Below are 25,358 nucleotides of genomic sequence, written 5' to 3'. Positions count from 1 at the left end.
CAGTTAGTGACAGAGCCAGAATTCCAAGCCAGATCATCTGCTTCCAAATCTTGTTCTCTTACCACAATTTGAACAGCTACTTGAGTTCAAACTGAAACAATGACTTCTAAAAGTCCTTGCCATTTAAGGATTATGCTGCTAATGGGGTGTATCTTTCCCTTAGGATGGCAGTAATGGAGAGACAGGGTTAGAGGAAGGGTAATTGGAGCTGTTCCACAGTAAATATATAAAACTACCCTGTAAGTTACTGGGCAACTGTAAGAATAGCCTCAACCCTTATTCCATTAGCTAATGCCAGCCTATGTTTCTGTTCCATATTTCCACAAAGGAACTAAACTTTGGAAAGATTTACATATGCCCCATTTTTCATTAGAGGACTTTGATATGAAATCAGTTCACTTTCCTTGTCTGATCCTTCTCACATTGCTACAGAGTATTTGTCCTCTAGGGCCGTTATAAACTCTCAATGCTTCTTTGGTATGAATTCCCAACTAAGCTTGGGGACAGCAAATACCTTAACACATTTTTATGGAGATAATAAGGAGACACAAATCTTAAGGTGATTCCAATGTTTTGTCTGGGTTAGGTAGATACAGAATCATAAGATCATTAATTAGGGTTGGTAGAGACCTTAGAAAATTCTGAGTTTCATTCAAGGATCAGCTTATTCACTACCGCCTCTAAAAAGGCTTTTCTTTTCTGATTCTCCCTAGTTAGTTCACAATGGAATTAAAGTTTTTTTGTATGCCAAGGACCTTTTTTAGAAGTCTAAAATTTTTATGGGTGCCCCCCCTTCCCAAAATAATGTTTTTGAAATAAAATATGGGCTTGCAAAGAAACCCTCTATATTGAAATAATTATCAAAATATTATTAAAAAATAAAACCAAAATCCAACAGGGTCATGGGATTATTAATTAGAAACCAATGCTTAGCCGTTAAGGCTCCTTCCTCATGATGGAGGCAGTGTGATGTTCTAGGGAGAAAGCAGACCTCAGAGGCAGGAAAACCTGAGGTCAAGTCCTGTATCTGATGCATACTAAGTATGTGACCTTAAATCGGTTTTTGAAGCTACTTTCTAGGTCTCTAAGTCACAGAAGAAATGTGGATTTTCATGCTAGAGGGGGAAAAGCTCATTTGCATGGTCTCTATGCCAATAAAAATAGAAATCCAATCTATAGAAATTAAGCTAGATAAGCATAGGCTTATATAGTTAGATTTGGTACATCTTCCCAGTACCTAACACAATAGAAAAAAGGGGAAGCAATATAAAGTGCCAGGCCTGGAGTCAAGAAGACTCATCTTCCTGAGTTCATATCTGGTTTCAGACACTTACCAACTATGTGACCCTGGGCAAGTCACTTAATCCTCTTTATCTCAGTTTCCTCAGAAGTAAAATGAGCTAAAGAAGGAAATGGTAAACCACTCCAATATCTTTGCCAATAAACCCCAAATGAGGTTCCAAAGAATCTGAAACTGACCAACATTTAATACAATGCCCTGTCTGTAATAGGTGTTTAATAAATGCATATTGGAATGGATTGGATTGAACCTAGCCCAATGACCCTCTTATATATGAGAGGTAACTATGTCCCGGAGAGAGGAGCACTTGTCAAGGCTGTACTTTGGCAATCTAGCCTTCTCTGGCCCCTGAATGTTTTGTTTGCTCCTTGACTCTCTTTGACTACTTTTCTTCGTTTCTAGGCTCTTCTGAAGAAGCACGAAGCCTTTCTGGTAGATCTTAATGCCTTTGGAACCAGCATGAAGGCTCTGAGGGAGCAGGCAGAGGCATGCCAGGTAAGAAAGAGGTGAGGGATTCTGGGGAACTGATATCCTATCAGCAAGCAAAATACCTATTTCTCACTATAAACAGAGCAGCTGTTACCAAATGCCTTTGTAACTCATCAACCTGAATGGGGGCCAAGGAGAAAGAATGTCCTCTGCCTTCAGGTATTCAAAAAGCTGCCATATGGAAGAAGAATTATATTCGTTCCATGGTATTCAACCCCAGAGGACAGAACCAAGACAAGTGGATAGAAATTGTGGCAAATTTAGATCCAATAATATAAAGACAACATTCCTTAAAATTGTTTCCTAAGTGGGATGGGCTTTCTCTGAAAATATTGAGATTCTATATCAAGAAGCCCCTTAATGTAAACTGGATATATTGTCTTCCTAAGGATAATGCAGATCAGATTTAGTTCAGGTGGGGGTTGAACTAGCTGGTTTCTGAGGTTTTTTTCAACTCTGAGCTCCTATCTCTCATTCAATAGCTCCTGCTTTGTTCAGGGAAAGGAAACAATATAATCCCTGCTTTTAGGGAACTTAGTGTCTAATGGGAGAGATGAGAACTCAAAGAAAATAGACATAATCAGTTCTGGTTGACTCATCTTGGCTTGTTTGTCTCTCAGTCTGTTTCTTATGTGCCCAAGTCTATGCCCTGTGCCATGGAGTTTGAATAGAAATGTTTAAATTTATACCCTTTGGATCATAAAAAGATGCACTAAGAACATATAACAATTGTATGATTGCTACAAATAGAGTGAGGAAGGGAAGTTTGGGAAAAGGTTCATTTTGAAAAATACTGTTAAGGAGGGTATGGACATGGTTGTTCAATAGAATTGTTCCTATTCCCACTTGTATTCTCATTGCTTAAATGCCTGGGGAAAGTAGGAAATGGAAAGTCTCTCATCATAAGAAAAAGATATGTGTATAAAATAAATAAAAATATATTTTTTTACAATGCTTGCCTTATCTTCTCAAGTTTTTTTGTGTTAGACATGAACCACCTTTCTTTCCTTCAGACAACCCATGTCCCATTCCCTCTCTGCCCCAAAGCTGAGGATCTAGAGTTCTTGAATTTGCTAATTTAAAAATCAAGGGGGGATGATGAGGAGGGAAAGTTGAAATGACTAGGAGGTAGAGATGAGTTCTTTCCCATTTATCCTGTCACCACAAAACAACTATTAGAAATTTAGAATTCCTATCAGTTACTGTTGGAATTTTCTGTTGACTCCCAAGTTAGTAATAACTAATTAAAATTTTAATCCTACTTTTCAAATAAAATAAAAGTCTAATCTTACTTTGCAAATACATGCGATTATTTGATCAACATGTGACTTTATGCCACTCCCAGAAGATCAAGAAGAGAGATATGTATTGATGACCTCAGTTCTACATTACATTGCTTGCTATTGGTATGGAGAAAAGGGCATTGGATCTTGTTGAGACAAATTGGATGAAAGTAAAAGAATTGGTCTTAAGGCTGACTGGGTCTATGTGGTAGGGGAACACATTAAAATATAAGATCTTTAGGAGAAGTAATTGTTTCTTTTTTGGTTATTATGTAAAGTGATGAAACTTTGAATAGGTACACTTGAATCAGACAACCAAGCACTTAAGGCTAATTATCTATTGGACAATGACTATTAGCATTTGTTTGGAGTTGCTCTTCTCACAGTTAATGCTGGCTCAGTGTTTGTGGTTAAAAGAATTGTAAGCAAGTATTAGAGGGTGAGATGAAACAAGCCAGACCTCACTTTTCAACTGGAGTAGGAGGAGAGAAGTTGGTGGCAAACCTTGTGGGGGTTTGTCTCCTGCACTTCTTCCCCTAAAGACTAAGGACTTTTATTTATTCTGTTCCTGAGGCCTCCAAGGAACTAGCCTAGACCTTTACATCATTATATGCTAGAGGTTTTTTTTTTTATGTTTAACACTTATATTAGTTATATTATAATATAATATAAGTTTTACTTATATTAGGCACTTAATAAATATTTGTTGATTTGAGGAATTTTTTGACACATTTATTTAACTTTGGATCCCGTTTAGCAACAAGTTGCACCTGTGGAAGGGGCTGCTCTGGAAGAACGGGTCATAGCTTTATATGATTTCCAGGCCAGGAGCCCCAGAGAAGTCACCATGAAGAAAGATGATGTATTAACTCTCCTCAGCTCTATTAACAAGGTGAAATGCTTAACCCTCATCTCTTCTAATTTCAGATCTTAGGGTGCCTCAGTCACCAGTTCAGCTGGTGAATTTTGTGTCCTCCAATGTTCTCTTTTCCAGTCCCCTTCTCCCTTTATCTCCTTCTATGTCTCTGTTTTCCAATAGTGCAATATTGGATAGTAAGGAGCAACAGGCAATTGTGTAAAGATTTTACATTTTATTCCAATTCTTCATCTCCCCCAGCCTGATATCCTTTCAAGAAATTAATCTGATGGCTCAATGGTACAAAACAATGATATATGATAGATTTATCTTATATTTTCTTTCAAGAGGTTGTAAGTGTATTGTAATAGTTGAGGAACTGGTGTTCCCCAAGATGACAGGTTTTTTGTTTTTTAATTTTAAAAAAAATTATTAAAGCTTTTTATTTACATGGGTAATTTTTCTAACATTGACCCTTGCATAATCTTTTGTTCCAAATTTTCCCCTCCTTCCTTCCCCCCACCCTCTCCTCTAGCTGGCAGATAGTCTAATACATGTTAAATATGTTGAAATACACATTAGATCCAATATATGTATACAGTTATTTTGCTACACACACAAAAAAAATCAGATCAAGAAGGAAGAAAAAGAAAAACTGAGAAAGAAAACAAAATGCAAGCAAATAACAACAGAGAGACTAAGAATGCTGTGTTGTATTCCACACTCTGTTCCCATGGTTCTCTCTCAGAGTGTAGACAGCTCTCTTCAGCACTGCACAAGTAGAACTGATTTGAATCATCTCAATGTTGAACAGAGTCATGTCCATCAGAATTGATACTTATTCATCTTCACAAATTTCTGGGAGGGAAGGGGAACATAAGGGTCTGGGACTTATCAAGAAGACAGTGTGATTTGAAAGGAAGAGCACTGAAGGCAGAGCCAGGGCACTTGGCATCCTGGCTTTCCTATTTGCTGAGTGACTCTGACATTTCCTTAACCTTTCTGAGTGTCAGTCCCTCATCCATGAAATGGGGATAGTAAAAGTTGTTCTATCTATTTTGTGGTTTTATTGCAAAGAAAGCATTTTTTGTTATATAAATTTGATCTATCTTATTCCTGAAAGATTCAGGGTAGTTTCCAGGTGCCTAAACCACAAATAGAATTAACTCAAAAGCCACATATAGACATTAATCTCGCCCCCCCCCCAACTGGACATGTTGACAAGCTAGACTATATTTGAATAATTATCACCAGGATGATGAGTGGACATCAAACCATGAAATAAAAGGAACTGAGACTGTTGAACCTAAAGAAGGTAAAATTCAGGGGAAACATGGCTATTTTTAAGCATCCATAAGGTTCTCATACAAAATTGACATTTAACTTGTTCAAATACCCAAAAAGGGAGAACAAGGAACCATGTCTATATATATTGTACAATCAATAGGCTCAATATAAAGAAAAAAATCTTTTCTAAGAATTAAAGCTATATAAAATAAAAGAGGATGCCCTCAGAAGGTAATAATTTTTTTCATTGCTAGAGGTCCTCAAGTGGATGCTTGAAGACCACTTATCATTGCTGTGAACATGATTACTCTTCAAGTGGAAATGTAAACATTCCCTTTAAACTCACAAATTCTATGATTCTATTGTATTCCATCCAATTCCCTCTGGAAATCTTCAAAAAATGAGAAAAAAATTAAGCAAATGCTCAACTGTATTTCTGTTTACCCTGGCTAATAGATTCTGCCTGTATCTAGAGACTGGGATACTCTCCAGTTATGTCCCATTTGACCACTTTTGTTAAGAGCCATGTGTGGGATTTTGTTATCCTTCCAGGACTGGTGGAAGGTAGAAGCTGATGATCACCAAGGCTTTGTACCAGCTGTGTATGTCAGGAGATTAGCCTCGGATGAGCTCCCCAGGCCAGAGAGGCGGCGTCGAGAACAGCCAAGTGACATTGCCCAGCGCCAGGAGCAAATTGAGAACCAGTAAGACTTGAGGGATTGAGACAAAGGATCAGAAAGTATGCATAAATAAATCTATACATATCTTTAATGTGCCTAGCCTGAGTCTAATGATATTCTACCCTGGGACATATTTTTAAAAATGATTTAAAGCAAACAAAACATTTATTGACTACTTCTTACTTGTCAAAAAATGTGTTAAATGCTAGGGATACAAATTAAAAGTCAAAACAGGCCCTGTTCTCAAAGATGCTTCCAGGTGGCCCAAGGGTGTTTGGTGAACAACACAAGACAGAATTGATATCCACAGCACTTTAATGTGAAATGAGGGAGAATTTTGGGTATGCTTTGAGGGAGGTCTAAAGTAATAAAGAATCATTGATAGTGGTTAAATTATTGGGCTAAATCCTAAGAATCCTAGGTTCAAAACTTCTTTCTTCCACCAGCTGAGTGTCTTTGGGTTATTGATTTCATTTCTTTGAGTTTTAGGTTCCTTCTCTTTAAGATGGTGATAATATCTGTAATATAGTCTCACACCTGAAGTGTTAATGAGATCAAAGGAGATTACTTGTGTATTGTACTTTGAAAATATGCACACACACATACATATATATTATGAATGCTATATAAATGTCAGCTAATTATTAAGTAATTTTATCATCTTTGAGTGCATGTCACACTGGCCATTTATTCTTTTCTATTTCTTCTCCTTTCTCTCATCCCCTTTTTGTCTTTTTTCTCTTTTCTCTCCTTTGGTTCCTTTTTCTCTCCTCTTTCCTCTTCCTTTCTCAATTCGTCTTTTCCTCTCTTTTTCTTTGATGCTTCTTTTCTCTCCCAACACTCCCCCTTCCTTTTTTTTTTTGCTCTCCTTCCCCAGGTATCATTCTCTCCTGGAGCGGGCAGAGGAACGTAGGCGCCGTCTCTTACAGCGATATAAGGAGTTTCTGCTAGCTTATGAGGCTGGAGATATGCTGGACTGGATCCGAGAAAAGAAGGCAGAGAATACTGGGGTAGAATTGGAAGATGTCCATGAGCTGCAGAAAAAGTTTGATGACTTCCAGACGGTGAATAGAGACCAGTATTTATACTGTGCAATCTTTCCCAGGCTTCCTATTGTCCTCAATTCATTTTATAGCATTGTCAACACCAAGAATACCGGGACCATTTATTTCATTCCGATTATCTCATTGTCCTCCTTTTCCTCCTTCTCCTTCTCTCCCCTTCCTTCTCTTTCTCTCTCCCTTTTTCTTCCCTTCCCCCCAGAGGAGAATACACATCATGTATACTCGTGGAAAATGAAAACTGAAAACAGTTCCATATATCTTGGGTACCTCATATTCTCATTCTTTGTTCCATTCATTCTTCCAGGATCTGAAGTCCAATGAACCTCGACTAAGAGACATTAACAAAGTAGCTGATGATCTTCGATTGGAAGACCTTTTGACTCCACAAGGAGCTGAAGTCCAGCAGGTGAATAATGTCACTCTCTCGTTACTGATCCTTGGTTTCTTGCCTGCTCTTTTTCCTATCTCATCCCAGAGCAGGCTCTTTTGTGCCTTATTCTCCCCACCTCACTCAGTTTCATTGTATAAAGAACATTTAAAGGAATGAGGAGTGTGGAGGCCCAGCTTGGCTAGTGGCAAGGTATCATCAGCCTTTGATGATGACTGGGGTGATGATAGGACTCATTTCAGGATAAGCAAGGTGGAGTCCAACCCATTTTTGACTTCTCCATTGCTAACTTAGACTTACTTAAGTAAATTCTCAAAAGTTTAAGTATCCACTGTGGCAATGACAATATACTTAGAAGCATTGCCTTCAAGAAGACCATAGCCGGATTGATCATTTTTAACATATTGAGCATACATACCTGATATGATTTAAGGACACTCACTAAAGTATGCAGATATAGAAAATGCAAATTTAGTCCATAAATCTAAGGTAAATGATCCAAATGGGACTATGTTAATCAAGATAGACATGTTGGAAAGGGTACATTTTGTTTTGGGTTTTGAAGAGAGGATGGATGGTAGAGAAAGAAAGGTTAAATAGAAAATTAATTGACTGGGATCAGTGTTCAGAATAAAATCAAAAAAATATAATTTGATTCTCTGGCTGTCTACTTGAGTTGTTATAAAGCTGTGGGAAATAATCTTCTGCATATTTGTAGGAAAAATGGAGAAAAATCTACCTATTTCCTAGACGGAATATCCATTTATTTCCTTGCTTTAAAACCCTTGTGGAGAGATTTAGAATTTCTTTCAGGTAAAATATTGAACTCCACCTATAACAAACAATATTTTCCCATACATTTTACTGAGATTTATAGTTGAGTGCCAATGAATACAGGGTCAGCAAATTCCCCCAGAATTTTAGCTTAGCTGTGCAATCAAATGATGTCTAAGAGTAATTAGAAGAAACTTCTCCAACTTCCATGGGCAGGGAAAATTCCTTCATAACAAAGAGGAGAATCAAACACAGAATTGATTCAGGATTCTGCTTCTAGATGAGAAAACCATGAGAAAGAAATAATCAGACCCTCTTCTTTTATATCCCCTCTTTGACATAAAAACACAAAACAAACCGTATTTATTCTCCAGCTTAAATTTCACAGGTCCGAATTGCAATATAGTTTTGTCTCCCCTCCCTTAGGAGTTAAATAGCCGTTGGGATTCTCTGCAGAGACTTGCAGAGGAACAGCGCCTGCTGTTGGGCAGTGCCCATGCTGTCCAAATGTTCCACAGGTAAGAATTCCATTTAATCCGGAAAGTAGCACTGACTGGGGACTCTAAAAGGAAACTACTCCTAAGATATTCCCTCCTTAGCAGCATTTGTTCAACTTTTAGTTTACTTTTTCTCTTTGAGATCCATCAATCTCAGGGAAGAGGAAAAAATAAAGAAGGAAAGCCGAAAGTCTATTGTCTATTCAGGAAGCTACCAGCAGAGGATGTCGGATACCATGCTGGCTTTGTAGCTATCTTTAAGCCAAGGGTAAATGGGAAAGAAATCACTTTATTTTAAGGGCTCTTACAATTATTTCAGACATTGGATTCATTTGTTTTTATTTATTCTTGATCCCATAATGCTACAGGAGGATGACCAAGACTCATGGGAGTATGGTCACTGTGTGGACACAGTGTACACACAACTAGTATTTTGAGTCTGCAATACTCAGTGGGCACTCAGTACACACTAATTTCACTATTAATTATTAAATAATATCTGTCTGTCTATCTAATCTGTCATGGATATGTGTGTGTATATATATATATATATATATATATATATACTATATATATATATATATATATATGTATATATACCTATATCATCTGTTTCATCATGTATCTATATCTAATTTTATGTATATATATATATATATATATATATATATATATATATATATATATATATGTCTGTTTCTCTCTCATCATCTATTTATTTACCTATTTGTATCTATCTAATCTGGCACGGATCTGAATAGGTATATATATATATATTTATCTATTTCACTCTCTCCTCATTTATCTTATCTCTTTATCTATTCATATTGCTGAATCTACTATAAGGTGCTCAAGCCTAGGAAACTATATTTTATGTATTTTTCTGTTTCTTGTGCCTAACACAGTGTTTTATAAAGAGAAGACAATTTATGCTTAATAAACAGAGTGATGGTGACACTCTGAGATAAGGAGGACAGTGAACTCTATGACTAGAGAGGAGAGAATCATAAAATTACAATGTTTAATCAGAAAGCAGAAATCATCACTTTAACCAAGTCTCCTTATTTTAGCAACAATAATAACAGCTAATGATAATAACAATAACAGAAATAATGATAAGGTGGAGGAGGAACAAAAAGAAAGCATTTATTAAATGCTAGTATCATGAGTCAATCAGTGTGCTAAGTGATTGATAAAGATATCATTTAATTCATAATAATAATAAAAAAGAACATAATATTATGTGGCTTACAAAGCATTGTGAATACACTATCATCTCATGCACTCCTTATAACCATATGAACATTATTATTTTCATATTACAAATGAAGAAGTTGAGGTTCAAGATGGTTAAGTGATTTATAATCATATATATATAATCATAACTAGTTAGTTATTGTTCCATGATTGTTTCCTGAGAGAGAGGTACTTGGCAAGTTTGGGTGTGCTACACTAGAAAGAACATTGGTCATGGAGCTAGAAGTTCCACATTTAAATTCCAGTTTTGTTACTAAATACCTGTATAACTTGGACCAAGCTTCAGTTTCCTAATTTGTACAATGAGGAAATTGAACACGATGACCACTAAAGCCCCTTCAAACTTTAAATCTAAGATCCCAAGAGATGGGCAGAAGCTTTCCAGATCAAAGTTTGTATTTCATACAATAATCAGTAGCAGAGGTAAGGTGGAGGTTAATTTCTTATCAGATTAGGTTAACTCTTTATGTAATATCATAGCACAAATCTGAACTTTGCTAGGCTTTTGTTTGCTCTCCATGCTATCCTTTTTGAGCTCTTCATTCTGCCACTTCCAGAGATGCAGAGGACACTAAAGAACGTATTGAAAAGAAGAGTCAGGCCTTGAAAGCTGCAGATTCTGGTTCAGATCTGTTCAGTGTTCAGGCACTTCAGCGTCGCCATGATACTTTTGAGAGGGATCTAGAACCTCTTGGAGAAAAGGTAATACAACTCATATTCTCAATTCAAGCTTACTTCTTTTTGGTTTCTCCCAGGCTTAGGCTTCTATGCTTTCATTCTCATTTTCTTATTGCTCTCATTTACATTGTTCTTTTCCTTTTTCTCTTGAAATGAAGTGATTCCCCAAAGAAAATTATTCCTCATCCTCTTAATTGAAAATTATATTTAAGAAAGCATTAATATAGGTCAATAACTGTACCTGAATGACCTAGAACAGGTACTATTTGGAGGTTTTAGGGACTGAATTTTTTGGAAGAAATGAATGGTATTTTCAGATCTGTGCTTTAGGATAGTCACTTTGGCTTGAAGAAAAGAGACCAATTGGCAGCTGGTGGTAGTTGTGTGAATGGAAAGAGGGTGAATAGGGGAAATATTGAAAGGTTAGGTGTGATAAGATAATTGTAAAGTCAGATATTATAAGATTTGAAAACAAGTTAGATGTATGTTTTGAGAGGGAATGAGGAACCATGAGCCTCACTGGCTGGGAAGATAGTTGTGCTCTTAACATTAATAGGAAATTTAAGAAGATCAGGAAGGAGGAAAAGAAAATTAGTTCTGTTTTAGACAATTTGGGTTTAAGATATATATGGGATATTCACTATAAAATATCAAAGAGGCTAGAACACAGGAGAGAAGAAGATAAGACTGGGAATATAGATTTGAGAATCATCTGCATAGGAATGATAATCGAATCCATGAGAGCAAATGAAATCACCTTGTGAAATAAAATAGAGAATACAAGGAGAGAAACGTGGAGATACTTGGAATGGATTACACATTGTGCTGTATGTTTATTATTTAATCATTTTTTGTTGTGCCTGACTCTTTGTGATGTAATTTAGGATTTTATTGGCAGATATTGAAGCGGTTTTCCATTCCTTCTCCAGTTCATTTTTTAGATGAGGAAACTGAGGTGAATAGGATTAAGTGACTTGCCCAGAGTCACACAAATAGTAAGTGTCTGAGACTACACTTGAACTCAGGCCTTTCTGACTCCAGGCCCAATGGTTTATCCAGTTTACCACCTAATTTTCCTAGTTATGTGTATATGTTATCTTATATTTCAGCTGCCCATTAGTGCTAAGAGATATTGTTATTTCCACTTTTCATATCAGGAACCTGAAGTTCACAAAAATTTAATAACTTGTCCATAGTTATGCAACTAGATGGAAATGTAATTTGGGTTTTTTGAATGTAAAACAGCTTTGGACAAGTCACTTAATTGCTTTCTTAGTTTTAAAATGATCATAGAATATTAAGATTTTCAAGGAGCTTCTACTTATCCTTACACAAGTTATTTTATCTTTTCCAGCATCTCCATCTAGTGGTTGTCAATTTTTGCATGTGTACCTCTAGCAATGGGGAATTTATGCCTGCCTCTAATCAAAGTAGCCCATTTCACTTTTGGAAAGCTCTAATTGTTAGAAAGTTTTTTATTCTTATGTCAAACTTAAATGTCCCTTCATATAACTGTCATGACTATTCTTAGTTTTGCTCCAGGACTAATTAAAGCAAGTTTAAACTTTATTACAAATGACAGTCTTTCATATAACTCAAAGAAACACAGACTCCAAGTTAGAAGGAATCTTTAAAAAAATTATTGATATTTTCTTTTTTTTTTTTTTACATCACTCTGGAGATATAAAATGTATCCCATTTATCCTTACCCCACCTCTTCCTTGAGAGCTATTTCATTTGACAATTTTTTTTTTAAAGACAGGGGGAAAAAGTCAGCACAACTGATCAATACATTACACATGTTTGCTATGTTTCTCAATGTGTAATATCCATAGAACTCTCACCTTCACAAAGAGGTAGATTAGGGGTATAGAAAGAATTTTAGAAACTATTTAATGCAACTGCTATTTTACTAAGAATTCCTTGCATGACACCACCAATAATTAATTATGCAGCTTTTACTTGAATTCCTCCAATGAGGTACAATACACTGCTTACCCCTTAAGGCAGCCCATATAACTTTTAGACAGCTTTAGTGATTAGGAAGCCGAAATATGCCTTCCATTTTCTATCTTTTCCTCTTGCTTTTGAGCTCTGGGGAATAAATAGAAGAAATCCAAACCATCTTCCACATGACAGTTCTCTTGCCACTAGACTTCATGAACTTCATTGCTCATGAGAATAAATTTTGCTTGTTTTTAGATTTCTATTTTTTAAATGTTTAATTATTGTACTTGAAATTTATGGAATAAAACAAACATTTCTATAACATAGTACATATTTCAAATTTTCACATGAAACTACAAATCCATTATATACAACTTGCCATTCTTTTTAAATATATAATAAAGTTATTACATAAATTTATTTTTTCCCTTTTTTTCTTTCTGAAAACTTTTCTATTTTTGGGACTAAGTTCCTCTACAAAACATGGGTATCTTGCATCCTTTCTTCTAATACTTTAAATTTACTTTCTCCAAATCTAGAATAGTTATCATCCTATATCTTCTTTTCCTTCATAAGATCTACAAAACTGTGGACTAATGTGGACCACCAAAATTCCCATTATTTCTATCTCAGAAACTCTGAACTGAAATTGTTGATCTAGAAGACATCTCTCTTGGTACTTCTCTTAACTATAAAATAATGAAATTAACATTAATACATTTTACAGATTTTTCTCACTGCTTAGTTTTTGGCAGTGACAGAAAGCTATAGCAGTTGTCAAGATAATTAAAGTCTTCTAAGACTACTTCCAAGATAGATTTGTAAAATGTTTATTGAACTACTGTTCTAACTCTTTCTTCTGCACAAGAGGTCTCTACTATGGATTGTTATGTCTAAATAATTTCTGTTTTTCACTTTATTTTTAATCTCTTTTTTTGTTATCCTTTAAAGTCCTGAATTTTCTCACATAATATATGGTATATTTTTTTGATATTCAATGTTATTCTACTGACTGTTCCTTCTGAATGGTATGGAATTGTCCATGAGTTCTCAAATGCTATTCTAGTATACTATAAGCTCCTTCGGGAACTTTTAAGCTGGAAAGACTTGAAATATAAGTGTAATGGTAGACTATCTGTCTGCTCCTGAGCACCAGCATAGTATCTTTAGAAGATACTTCTCATCAGGTGACTAGCTGCAGGAGTGGTGCTTTTTCTTTTTTTTTTTTTTTTCCTTTTTTTAAAATTGGCTACAGCAAGTCAGAAAATTGTAAAAGGGCCACTCTTTAATAGGATGAACATACCAATACTGACATAATTATATACTTTTATAAAATTTAGAAGAAGTTCCATTTGAATAAGGTTTACTCTTGAAAAATCATATTCCAGTTGTGGCTATTTTCCTACCTCCAGAAAGAGAGTAATTAGTTGACACAATGGATAGAGTGAATGCTGGATGTGGAGTTAGGGCGATTTTAGTTCAAATCCAGTCTCCCACATGTTTTAAGCATATGATCCTGACAATTCACTTAACTTTTGTTTGCCTCAATTTCCTTACATGAAAAATAAAGATGATGGTAACACTTAGAGGGTTGTTGAGAGGATCAAATGAGATTTGTTGATCAAATATTTATAAAATGTGTTATAAACTTTAAAGTGCCATATAAGTGCTAGTTTTTATTATAACATAAAAATATATGGCACTTTCTACAAGATTATATGATGACCAACTATGATAGATTTATCCCTTCTCAGCAATATCCAAGGCAATTTCAAAAAACTTGGGATGGAAAATGCTAACCATATCCACAGAGAAGAAACTATGGAGACTAAATGAGGATGGAAGAATAGTACTTTTACTTTTTGTTGTTGCTAATTTTTTTCTTGTGATTTTCCCCTTTCATCCTGATTTTTCTTTCACCTTATGACTAATAAGGAAATGTGTTTAAAATGATTGCACATGTATAACCTTTATCAGTTTGTGTACTATCTTGGGGAGGGTGGAGGTGGAAAGAAAAAACTTTGGAACTCAAAATCTTACAAAATAAATGCTGAAAACTACCTTTACACGTCATTGTAAAGTTAAAAAAAGAAAGTGCTTTGAATATAATATATTGTATAAATATATCATTATTATTGCTGTTATTTTACCAAAGTTAAATATGATTGAGTTTTTCATTTTTACATCATTGGTATTCCTCATAAAAATCATGGTAATCTGAGGATAGTGCTCTTAATATGTGGAACTGAATGGGTGTGTTCATAAGAACACCTGAAGACTGGACCTAAGTATTATGCTAATTGTATGCTGTGGTAAGGCATGATCTCCTAGATTAATGGCTTTTGATGAGTAAGGTTCTGGCACTTTTCCAGGTGACTACTTTGAAAGAAACTGCAGAGAGGCTCATTGAGTCCCACCCAGATGCCAAAGATGACCTTTGGAGGCAGCGGACAGAACTTGAAGGGGCCTGGGATGACTTGCTTCGGCTCACAGAAGAAAGAAAGGATGACCTAAGTGAGGCACAGAAACTCTATTTGTTCCTCAATCAGGCCAGGTGAGAAAAAGAACCACATGTTGGGAGCAGGGAAGGTATGATGATCATCCTGGATGGGAAATTATTCCTTCCCAGGACACCTCTCTGTCCTATAACATTGCTGAGGTTTGAAGGCATTTCCATTTCTTAGAAAAGGTACCAAAATAAATGCAGATTATCTGTCAAAATATCAAGTGATTGAGCCTGGCCAACAAAAATTAAGAGGCCCAGTTTTAAATTCCATCTCTGGGTTACTTTATCTCTCTGAGACTAAGCAGGTGGACTTCCTAGATATCTTCTGTGGTGCTTTTTAGATTTCAATCCATGATTCTATGATTTTTTAGGAGGGGGTTGATTAGACTAATGATCTCTAGTTTCCATAAAGTTATTAATTTTATTACACCTATTTTACAAGTAGAGGAATTGAAGCTCAGAGAAGTCAAGGAGCTTGCCAAAGTTCCTCTGAGTAATACACATAAGATTTAGATTTGAAACCTAAGTCTTTTAGCTCCAAATTTCATGTCCTTTTCATGACATTCCAAAACCACTCAATTATACTATCTAGCTTACAGAGTTGATTTGAGAAAAGTTAATTGGGAATCTTAGTGTTTTTTTTTTTTCCCTGAGGCAATTGGGGTTAAGTGACTTGCCCAGGTCACACAGCCAGGAAGTGTTAAGTGTCTAAGACCAGATTTGAACTCGGGTCCTCCTGACTTCAGGGCTGGTACCACCTAGCTGCCCCTTAAATGGTTATTAAAATGTAAGTTGTTATTACTAGAGGAGTAACAAGGTGAGTGGGAAGCAGATCTTAAGAGTTGGCTTCTAAAGGTCTAGTGAACTTTTCTGAGTTCTGATCCTTTTTGACTTTTGCAGCATTTGATTCTATTGACCACCTAGTTCTCCTGGACACTTAACTTTACTCTGGATTTTCATGAATATACATCCTCTTGTTTCTCTTCCTAATTGTCCATCATTAATCCTGCCCTTTCTCAGTCTCCTTTAATAGATCATTTTTCACAACATAGTCCCTAATTACAGATATAATCCCCAAAGCTCTGCCTTGGGCCTTCTCCTCTATTTTCTTATATCCAGAATGGAGACAACTCTCCCAATTTTATTATTTTATTTTATGAATACATTTTTTTCTATAGGGAAATACTATCATGGATCAATGGCATACGTGGCCTTGTCTCATCAGGAGAATTGGCTGAAGACCTTACAGGGACTGAGATCTTACTAGAGAGACATCAGGTAGAGTCATATCTACCCATGCTATTTTCCTTTGAAGTAGCTTTCCTGGTTTTGACTGGACCCCTCTGCTGATGTAAATGTTTTCTTTTTTTCCATTGGTAGGAACACTATGATGAGATGAAGGCTGAAGCTCCTGCTTTCCAGGCCTTAGAAGACTTTGGTATAGATCTTCTGAGTAGTGGGCACCAGGCTGGCCCTGAGATAGAAGGGAAGTTGCAGTTTGTGAGAGCTGAGAGAGATGATCTGGAGAAATCTTGGGAGAGGAGAAAGAAGATGCTTGATCAATGCCTGGATTTCCAGGTATTGCCAGTTCCTGCCTGCATATCAGTAACTGGGTCTTGTCTATCATTAGTCACAAATATACAATCTGTGTTCAATGTGAGATTTTCTTACAACACTGACTGATATTCTGCTGTTTATGAAGATTCAGCTCTTGTTTATCCCCTTTGTGAGTTGGTAATTCCACTTAATTTTATGCCGGATCCTTCCTTCTCAAACTATAGACAAAAGAGCCAAAAAAGAAGGGGAATAAAATTAAAGAGTAGGATGATTATGTACTTGAGTATGTTGAATTATGTATTCCTAGCTGTATTCTGAAAGTAATGAAGAAGAAAAAAAAAAGAAAGAAGGAGGAAGGAGAGAGAGGGAGGGAGGAAGGAAGGAAATAAGGAAGGAAGGAGAAAGGGAGGGAGGGAAAGTGAGAGTAAGGAATGAAGGAAGGGAGGAAAGGAGGGAGGGAGGTAGAGAAGGAAGGAGAGAGGAAGACATTAGCTTTTTACCATGTGACAGGCATTTTGCTAAATGCTACGGATCTAAATAAGCTAAAAAGAAAGTTCCTGTGCACAAGGAGCTTACATTCTACTGGTGAAAGCAATATATGAAAAGGAGCTGAACAGTATAAGGGATGGAAGTGGAAGGGGGGTGTTGAAGTTCAGAAACCAGGAATAATGCTAGGAAAGAATGAAAGCCAGCCTATAACATTTTAGAAAAATGGAAGAAGAACTTCAATAAGAATTCACCAATGGGAGAAGGCCTTACAAATGGATTTTTCAGGCTGAGAAGCTACAGTAGTGGATGAATTTCCTAGGACAAGGAGGCTCCAGGCACTGAAGGTAGCTCTAGAACAGAGAGGAAAGAAGGAAAATAGAGAAGGGTAGTGAAAGAAATAAGCCTGGAAAGCCTGGAAAGTCTGTGAAGGGCTTTAAACACTAGAATGAGAAGTTTGTTTTCTTTGCTGCCAATCCTACTTTTTCGTGAAGCACATCAGGGACTCTGATGTTGACTTCTGGTTGTGGTGACTCCAATGTCATTATTGGAGAAAAGATTGTGCTGTAGAAATAGTAACAGGTTTTTTTTTTTTTTTTTTAATCCCAACAGCTATTCCAGGGAGATTGTGATCAAGCAGAGAGCTGGATGATGGCCCGGGAAAGTTCCCTGAGGACAGATGATAAAAGCTCCCTGGATAGTCTGGAGGCTTTGATGAAGAAGCGTGATGATTTGGATAAGGCAATCAGTGCCCAGGTATATAGACCAAGATATCTTTCTAATGTCTTGACCCCCTGGTGCCCTTGGCTATTCCGGAATGAAGGCTTAGTCTAAAGTAGTGGGATTGGAGAAGCTGGGTTGAGACTAGAACATGTCTCCTAAATAAAATGTTTAAAAGCTCGAATTAAGGAAATGTAGAGACAGAGTCATCTACAGTCACATTTATGATTGAGAGAGGTAAAATTGTATAGTAGAGAGATGACTAGACATGGATTGTCTGTTTTTTGAATCGCAGCCTCTATGATTCATTTACTCAATCATCTTGTTCAAGTGAATCAAACTCTCTGGACCTCATGTATTCATAAAATTAGGGGATTGGATTAATTTCTCTCTTAATTCCTTTTAATCTCTAAATCCTATGATGATCTTCCCTGAACTTCAATTGACTATCTGTAAAAGAGGAAACTAGTATTTGCCCTAAGTATCTCTCTAATTTGTTGTGGGGAAATATTAAAATTAATATTCTATAAATATTAAAGAAGAAGAAAAGCATTTTTAAGGGGCCTACTATCTGCCTGACACTGAACTACGTGCTTTACCAAAATTGTATCATTTGATCCTCTCAACAACTCTAGGAGGTAGTTGGTATTATGATACCCATTTTACAGAACAAAGTGAGGCAGGAAGAGATTAAGTAACTTGGTCAGAGTCATATAGCAAGGACAGATAGAAAGTGTCCAAAACCATATTTAAATTCAGGTCTTCCTAAATCCAGGCCCAGAGCTCTGTCCACTAAAGCACTTTGATACCTCTCATTGAAAACATGGAAATGGACAATATCCATACCCCTCTGATATAGGGTATTTAGGTATCTTTTTGCAGTTTGAATTTGGGAGTCAAGTTGTCTCTAGAAGTAAAAGATAATTGTTTCCAGCCTTCCTGAATAGGTGGATGCTGACCAATTGAGATCCCTATTCAAATTAATTATAGTTATAGTTAGAATAAGTTTTATGAATTCCTAAAATAAATTTTCCTTGCATTTCTAAGACATAAAGATGTAAGCAAACCCACACAAAATCTATCATTTATTACTATCAGTATGTTTTATATCTGCATGTTATAGGCAGGTATGTTATATATCACATAACATGTATTAAATACATGCATGTTACACATATCTATGTTATGTGTGTATGATATATCTATACATTGCATCTATATGTAGATACATGTATCTATGCATGCATACATATTTGTGAAATTAGGATGTTCATATGTGTCACATATGTATGTATGTATAAAATCTATTATCTAAAAATTTGTTTGGGAAATTAGGGTGAATGTGATATGAATAAATATATATGCATTTATGTATGCATGCATATATCCATATATGAATATCCCAATTTCCCAAACAAATTAATTTTTATATAATTTTTCACTTCATAGGAGAAACCATCTTAGGATTCTAGGATTCCATTCAATCACATTTTCTGACACATTTTAAATATGATCATTAAAAAAAAATGATTTACATACAACTCTTCAAGAATGCACACAGGGTACAGATTTATGGATCATTGCTTGTAAATTTTTCATATTATTCAGTACAAATCATGAATGCCAACTGTGTAAGAGAGTTATTAAATGGTCTGCAAATGGGAGGAAAAAATGCTTTTTGAAACTCGGACCAAATCCAGATGGAGCAAGAAAAAAATAATGAAGAAGAAAGGAAGAAAAATCTCCCTTGTGTGATGTAGGGTTGTTTTTGTCCTTACCCAGTGCATTCTAAAAATGAATGAATTAATGAAAAAACATTAAGTGCTTTCTAGGTGCTATGCCCTGTGCATACAAAAAGAAATATAATAAGAAAATAAAAGACAAAATGAACAGCTAGAGAGTACCTGCCTTCAAGGAACATACATTCTAATGGAGCATATAATTCTTGTAATAAAGTTAATCTGGAATTAATGCCAAAGGCTAGTGTTCTTTTGGCATCATTAACAGAGCAGACAGAAAGGATTTTTCTTTTCCTTTCCCAAAATATACATAGGCAGGATATCCATAAAGCAGGGCTTGGTTAAGTTTCCCACTTAAGATTCGGGGAATAATGTGGAATTTCTGTGCCATACAAATCAATTTCCTCTCAATAACTCTGTAACTAAAGTGTGTGGTCCCCATCTATTGTACCAGATAAAGAAACTTAGACTTTGAGATATAACGTTAAATGACCACAGTTACATGACTATTGACAATTATGCTAGAATTTGATCCAGGCATTCTAATTCTCAGTTCAATATTCTATCACTTTTGCTTTGAACAGGAAGAAAAAATCAATTCACTGAAAAGCTTTGCAGAGCGGCTCATAGATGGTGACCATTATGCCAAAGAAGAGATTGCTGACCGGCTTCAGAAAGTGCTGGACAGGTCAGGAATCATCAATCATTTCCTTCATGACATATAATTTTTGGTGGCCAGTGGTTTCCTTCCCCAACATTGTTTGCTAGGTGAGGTTAAATAGATAGTGACTCAATTGATATGCATTTATGAAGTGTATATTTTCTTCGAAGTATTATGCTAGAGATAAAAAGACAATTAAAAAAAAAAGTCCCACCTTCAAGAGTTTAGTTTGGGAAGGGAATTAATTAGCCTTTTTATTTGGTTGTTAATCTATCGTAAACCCTGGTACAACTTATTGGCTTAACTGTGAAAGAGTCCAGCACTACCCTGCATGGTAGGACTGTTTTCACCAAATTTAAAAACATTTGAAGGGGCAGGACATATATTGGGGGAACATTAGTCAAAGAATAGCAGAAGTAAGAATGCAATCTAGGAAAAGGAACGATTTTATTTTTGTTCCTTGAGGGATTCAGAAGAATATATAACTTTGTGAGAAAAGACCAGTGACAAAACCCTGGGGTGGATGTGGAGGCAATAAGCTGGGGGAATTTTTTTTTTTTTTTTTTTTTTTTTTTTTTGGTGATGATTTAGGTTATATTGGATCTCATGGAGAGGTAAAAAATGTGTATCTCACCTCTCCCTGGATATAGGCACCCTGTGACAAAGCCTTCTCCTAGTTAATGTTTCCATGTTTGCCATTTATATGAAATTTGACTTTAAAGGTAAAAGAGATTTTTAAAATCCTTTTTAATTTTTTTTTTACTCCTACCCCTCATTTTTCAGAAAAGGAAATTGAGGCTCAAAGAGATAAGATAAGTGACATAACCAAACAATGTCACAAAGATAGTAAGTAGTCTAACTGCCATATAATCTTATAGGCAGAATGAGGCAAAAATGTGAGGAGCCAGAATACAAAGAAAAGCGGAAAAGTGCAAACAAAATAATTAAAGAGAACATAAAGCAGCACTGTACAATGGATGGGGAAAGTGCTGATTTCTGAATCCAAGGACCTTTGTTTTAATCTTTGCTCAGAATTTAATATCTACATGAACTTACTTTCTGGACCTTAGTTTCTTACAAAATGAAGAGATTGAAATAGGTGAACTATAGCTTTAAAACCCTGTCCTTATGATCTCCTAGGAAGGAAAGATCCCCTCTGGATAAGGACTTGCACTGGAAAACCTGAGAGAGGACAAGAGCTCCCAAATAATCATAGAGGGATTTTAAATGAGATATGCAAAAAAAAAATATGTTTGCGTTGACAGATGAAAAGGAGAAAGATGTAGGTTCTGGTAATAAACTACTGCTAGGTTCTGGTAATAAAGTACTGCTCTCATCTTTGTCATTTTCATTACCAGGAAGACGTTAATAAATGCCCATTCATATATGATACTTATCTGCATATGAGACTTTCCACAAATAATCAATCTGTAAATAATCAAAATTTTATTAAATGCTTACTATGTTCCAGGCATCATAGTAGGTACTGAAGCATTGCGTATTTTAAATATCTGTACAGAATGAACTATAGCCTCTTTGTTTGCTAGGGTTTATTGGGGGTTTCATGTTTTTAATCACTCACAGAATTATAGAATATTCACTGTTGAAACATATCTATAAAAATCATTTAGACCCAATATCAGTATCTTTACTTAGAATACAGTCAATAAATGCTTATCAGATTAATAAATAGGTTAGTAAATAGATGTTTGAAGGAATTGTTATAATCTAACTTCCTTTAATTTGGGATTTCCTTTTATAACACCCTTTCAAATACTAATCTTGCTTCTGTAACTAATAATTGCATAAAATGCATCAAGGATAACTATTAGTTCCATAACTTGATACAAGTAAATTTAATATTACAGGACTAAGAGCACTTTAGAGTGAAGCATGAAGACTATTGGGTTGAATTATTATTCTGGAAAAAGAAAGGATGATGGTAAAAAGACTATGGCTTTCTCATAATAGTCTAGTAGAACTTTTTATTAAAGCCAACATAGATAACACAGATACACAGGGAATATCTTTTAAGAAAGCAGTTTCTCTTCCTTCTGCATCCTGAAAGTATCATATATTATCTAGGAACAATAACTAGCTCCTATTAGGATTAGTCTTACAGGTGTGCTAATTTAAATTTCCAGATAAAAGATATAGGGATTTATCAACCTAGAAATAAGGACAGAAGTGAAGGCTTAAGGGAACTGAATAAAGGGAAATGTTACTTCTCATTTTACCTGAAATGGAGACCAATTTCTGAGAAGAAGGTAGTCAAGTCAAAAGAGAGAAGATGCTAACCATCTCTCCCAAGAGATTGGTAACCAGGTATTTACACATATATATTGTATCTAGGTTTTATTGTAACACATGTAAAATGTATGGGATTGCCTGTCATCGGGGGGAGGGAATGAAGGGAGGGAGGTGATAATTTGGAAAAATTAATACAAGGGATAATATAAAAAAATTACTCATGCATATATACTGTGAAAAAAAATTCTAAATTTAAAAAAAAAGAGAGATTGGTAACCAGGGAACACTGCTTTCCTGTGATTAATTTGGAGAAGATTCCTAAAAGAGGTAGGTATCTGGGAAAATTTTGAGTAATACTAGCTAGCATTTATATAGCATTTTAAAGTTTGCAAATAGCTTTACAAATGTTATTTCATTTGGTCCTCACAATAACCCTGCAATATTGAGGCTATTATATTTTTATTTTGCAAATAAGGAAACTGAGAACATGAAATTTAAACAACTTGTGATCTAAAGTGTCATAGACAGGACTCAAACTCAGGAATTCAATTACTCTGTATATTAGACTGATGCATCTTATCAGTCCAGCTGAGAGACTGCTTTGAGAGGGGGAAGTCAAGAGTTTATCTTCAAAATATGCTCAATATGAGAATAAAGAAGCAGAAGAAAGGGAAGGGAGGGAGGGAGACAATTTGGAACTCAAACTCTTTAAAAATGAATGCTAAAATGTTTCTTGACATATAACTGGTGAAAAAATAATACACTATTAAAACAAAATTTTTAAAAAATGAAAAGTCTTCAAACATATTTGAGCAGAAAGACTACGTTGGAACATAAATAGAATGAGAGAGGGAAACCAGAGTCATCTAGGGAAGAAGAATTTTTAGGTAAAAGAGTGGTTTTGGCCTCCTCCATCAGGTGGAATGCTCTCAAAGAACAGATGATGGCAGAGAGAGTCAAGCTGGGTGATTATGCAGACCTAAAACAATTCTACCGTGACATTGAAGATCTGGAAGACTGGATCAGTGAGATGCTGCCCACAGCTTGTGATGAATCCTACAAAGATCCCACTAATATCCAGGTTGTTTCATGGTGGTTTGTTAAATTTCTGATCCATATCCTGAATGTGGTAGATTAATATATACTAGTCATTCAACCATCCCTTAAACATTCAACAACCTAGGAAAGGATAAGGGGAGGAAGACTGAAAGATCCCAAGGAAGAGACATTAGCCTTGCCCTCTAGAATGAATCAATTTAATTAATGAAGTGTTTTGATTCCAAGAGAGGCCACCAACCCCTAGAACTAAATTTTCTACTTAGATGATTTATGTAGGAGGCCTTTTCCAATGAATGTGTAGAATCCTTTTTATCCTGATTTTCTAAGCAGGCTGGTAATACTGTTGCTTCTATCTTTTCTCCAGAGAAAATACTTGAAGCACCAGACATTTGAAAATGAAGTCTATGGCCGGACTGACCAAGTTGAAGGTGTCATCAAGCTGGGGAACTCCCTTATTGATCGGGAAGCATGTGATGGCCAGGAAGAAGATGTGAAGGTATAAGAATAATTCCCTCAGGTCATTGCAGTGTTCTGAGTATGGGGGAATCTATCTATTCTATGAAGGAGATGGTCTAAAACTCCTTATCCTTCCCTATTTCTAGGAAAAGGATGATTTAGTTAACATTCCTATTAGAAGACCTGTATATTGCATGTAGGAGGCCTGAAGTTTTGAGGTTTTTTCATTCTGAGATCACACACCTTTTGTTCCTTTTCCCACAATAATATTTGGGGCTTCTATAATATCTTTGAACTCACATTTATATACCTCTCCAACAGCTGGAAAATTAAACTGCTATTACAACCATCTGTGTTCAGCATTTTCTATATTCACGTGACCAGTTCAGAAGTCTTTTCTCCTAGAACCCTCTTCTATTTCCCTGGTCAATCTGACTCCCAGTGTTAGAACCACTATTTTAGAATAAAATAAGAGTATCTCTCTCCTATCCAATTCCTTTCTCTACTCCAATTCCTCCTTCTCTCACCTCAATTCAAATGTGTGTGTGTGCGTGCATGTATACATAGAGACATACATATATATATATATATATATATATATATATATATATATACATATACATATACATATACATAAACAATACATATATATCCATCTATTTATATTTGTGGCAGGAACGACTATCTGAGCTGAATGAACACTGGAACTACCTCTTGGAGAAAACCAAAGACAAAGGACAAAAATTGAATGAGGCAAGCCGGCAACAGAGATTCAACACCGGTGTTCGTGACTTTGAGTTCTGGCTTTCTGAGGTAATAAGTCTAGAGGCAGAAGGTAGAGAGAAGGATGATGGGGGTAGGAGATAGCTTAAGTAGGTCCATGGGGAGAGGTTAGAGTTTTGTAATGAGACAGACAGTATGGAGAACTTCCCAAGAATCAGGAGATTGAGATAGGAACTGGGCACCCATTATAATTATGAGTTTTGACAATGATGATTGATGTATGTGTGCAGCGGACAGTCAAAAAGAAAAATGAAGCAGGGCCAAATCTAATCAAGACTGATTATCACCCTCATTCAGAAAATGGCTATTGAGAACCCCTTTATTTATACTTTCATTTTGGCATTGATGTTGTTCTGAAAGACTGGAAATACAAGAAAGCAGGAAGATAATTTAGAGTATGAAGGAGGCCAGATCATGCTTTTTTGTAACTTTTCATGATTCCTTGGATTTTCCCAGGGTCCTCTTAAGAAACTAAAAACTTTCTCTTAGAAAAAGATTATGAGTCCCTTTTTTTTTTCTTTTCCTCATTATAATGATGATTCTTTGATTGAGAAGATAGTGCCAGGGTAGACATAAGGCCATAGATTCTTTGTCAGGATGGAAGGTCAGAAGATGGACACCCTCATTTGAATAGTGATTTT

The 25,358-nt window shown here is 35.7% G+C and overlaps 1 protein-coding gene across 2 annotated transcripts in view; it reads left to right on the top strand.

The window, feature by feature from the left end:
- SPTA1 (spectrin alpha, erythrocytic 1) overlaps positions 1–25,358 on the top strand; it is a 112,483-nt gene that overhangs the window by 35,850 nt on the left and 51,275 nt on the right. For both annotated transcript variants that reach the window (XM_074262250.1, XM_074262251.1), the window contains exons 20-34: positions 1,703–1,795; positions 3,830–3,964; positions 5,768–5,919; positions 6,773–6,959; positions 7,264–7,365; positions 8,548–8,639; positions 10,433–10,577; positions 14,873–15,054; positions 16,185–16,284; positions 16,387–16,584; positions 17,662–17,805; positions 20,093–20,196; positions 23,338–23,500; positions 23,843–23,974; positions 24,610–24,747. In XM_074262250.1, the coding sequence (XP_074118351.1) occupies positions 1,703–1,795; positions 3,830–3,964; positions 5,768–5,919; positions 6,773–6,959; positions 7,264–7,365; positions 8,548–8,639; positions 10,433–10,577; positions 14,873–15,054; positions 16,185–16,284; positions 16,387–16,584; positions 17,662–17,805; positions 20,093–20,196; positions 23,338–23,500; positions 23,843–23,974; positions 24,610–24,747 (2,067 nt within the window). The remainder of the gene's footprint in view (positions 1–1,702; positions 1,796–3,829; positions 3,965–5,767; positions 5,920–6,772; positions 6,960–7,263; positions 7,366–8,547; positions 8,640–10,432; positions 10,578–14,872; positions 15,055–16,184; positions 16,285–16,386; positions 16,585–17,661; positions 17,806–20,092; positions 20,197–23,337; positions 23,501–23,842; positions 23,975–24,609; positions 24,748–25,358) is intronic.

The sequence above is a fragment of the Sminthopsis crassicaudata genome, chromosome 4 (assembly GCF_048593235.1).
Source record: "Sminthopsis crassicaudata isolate SCR6 chromosome 4, ASM4859323v1, whole genome shotgun sequence".
Lineage (NCBI taxonomy): Eukaryota > Metazoa > Chordata > Mammalia > Dasyuromorphia > Dasyuridae > Sminthopsis > Sminthopsis crassicaudata.
This window is presented reverse-complemented; position numbering and strand designations above follow the sequence as displayed.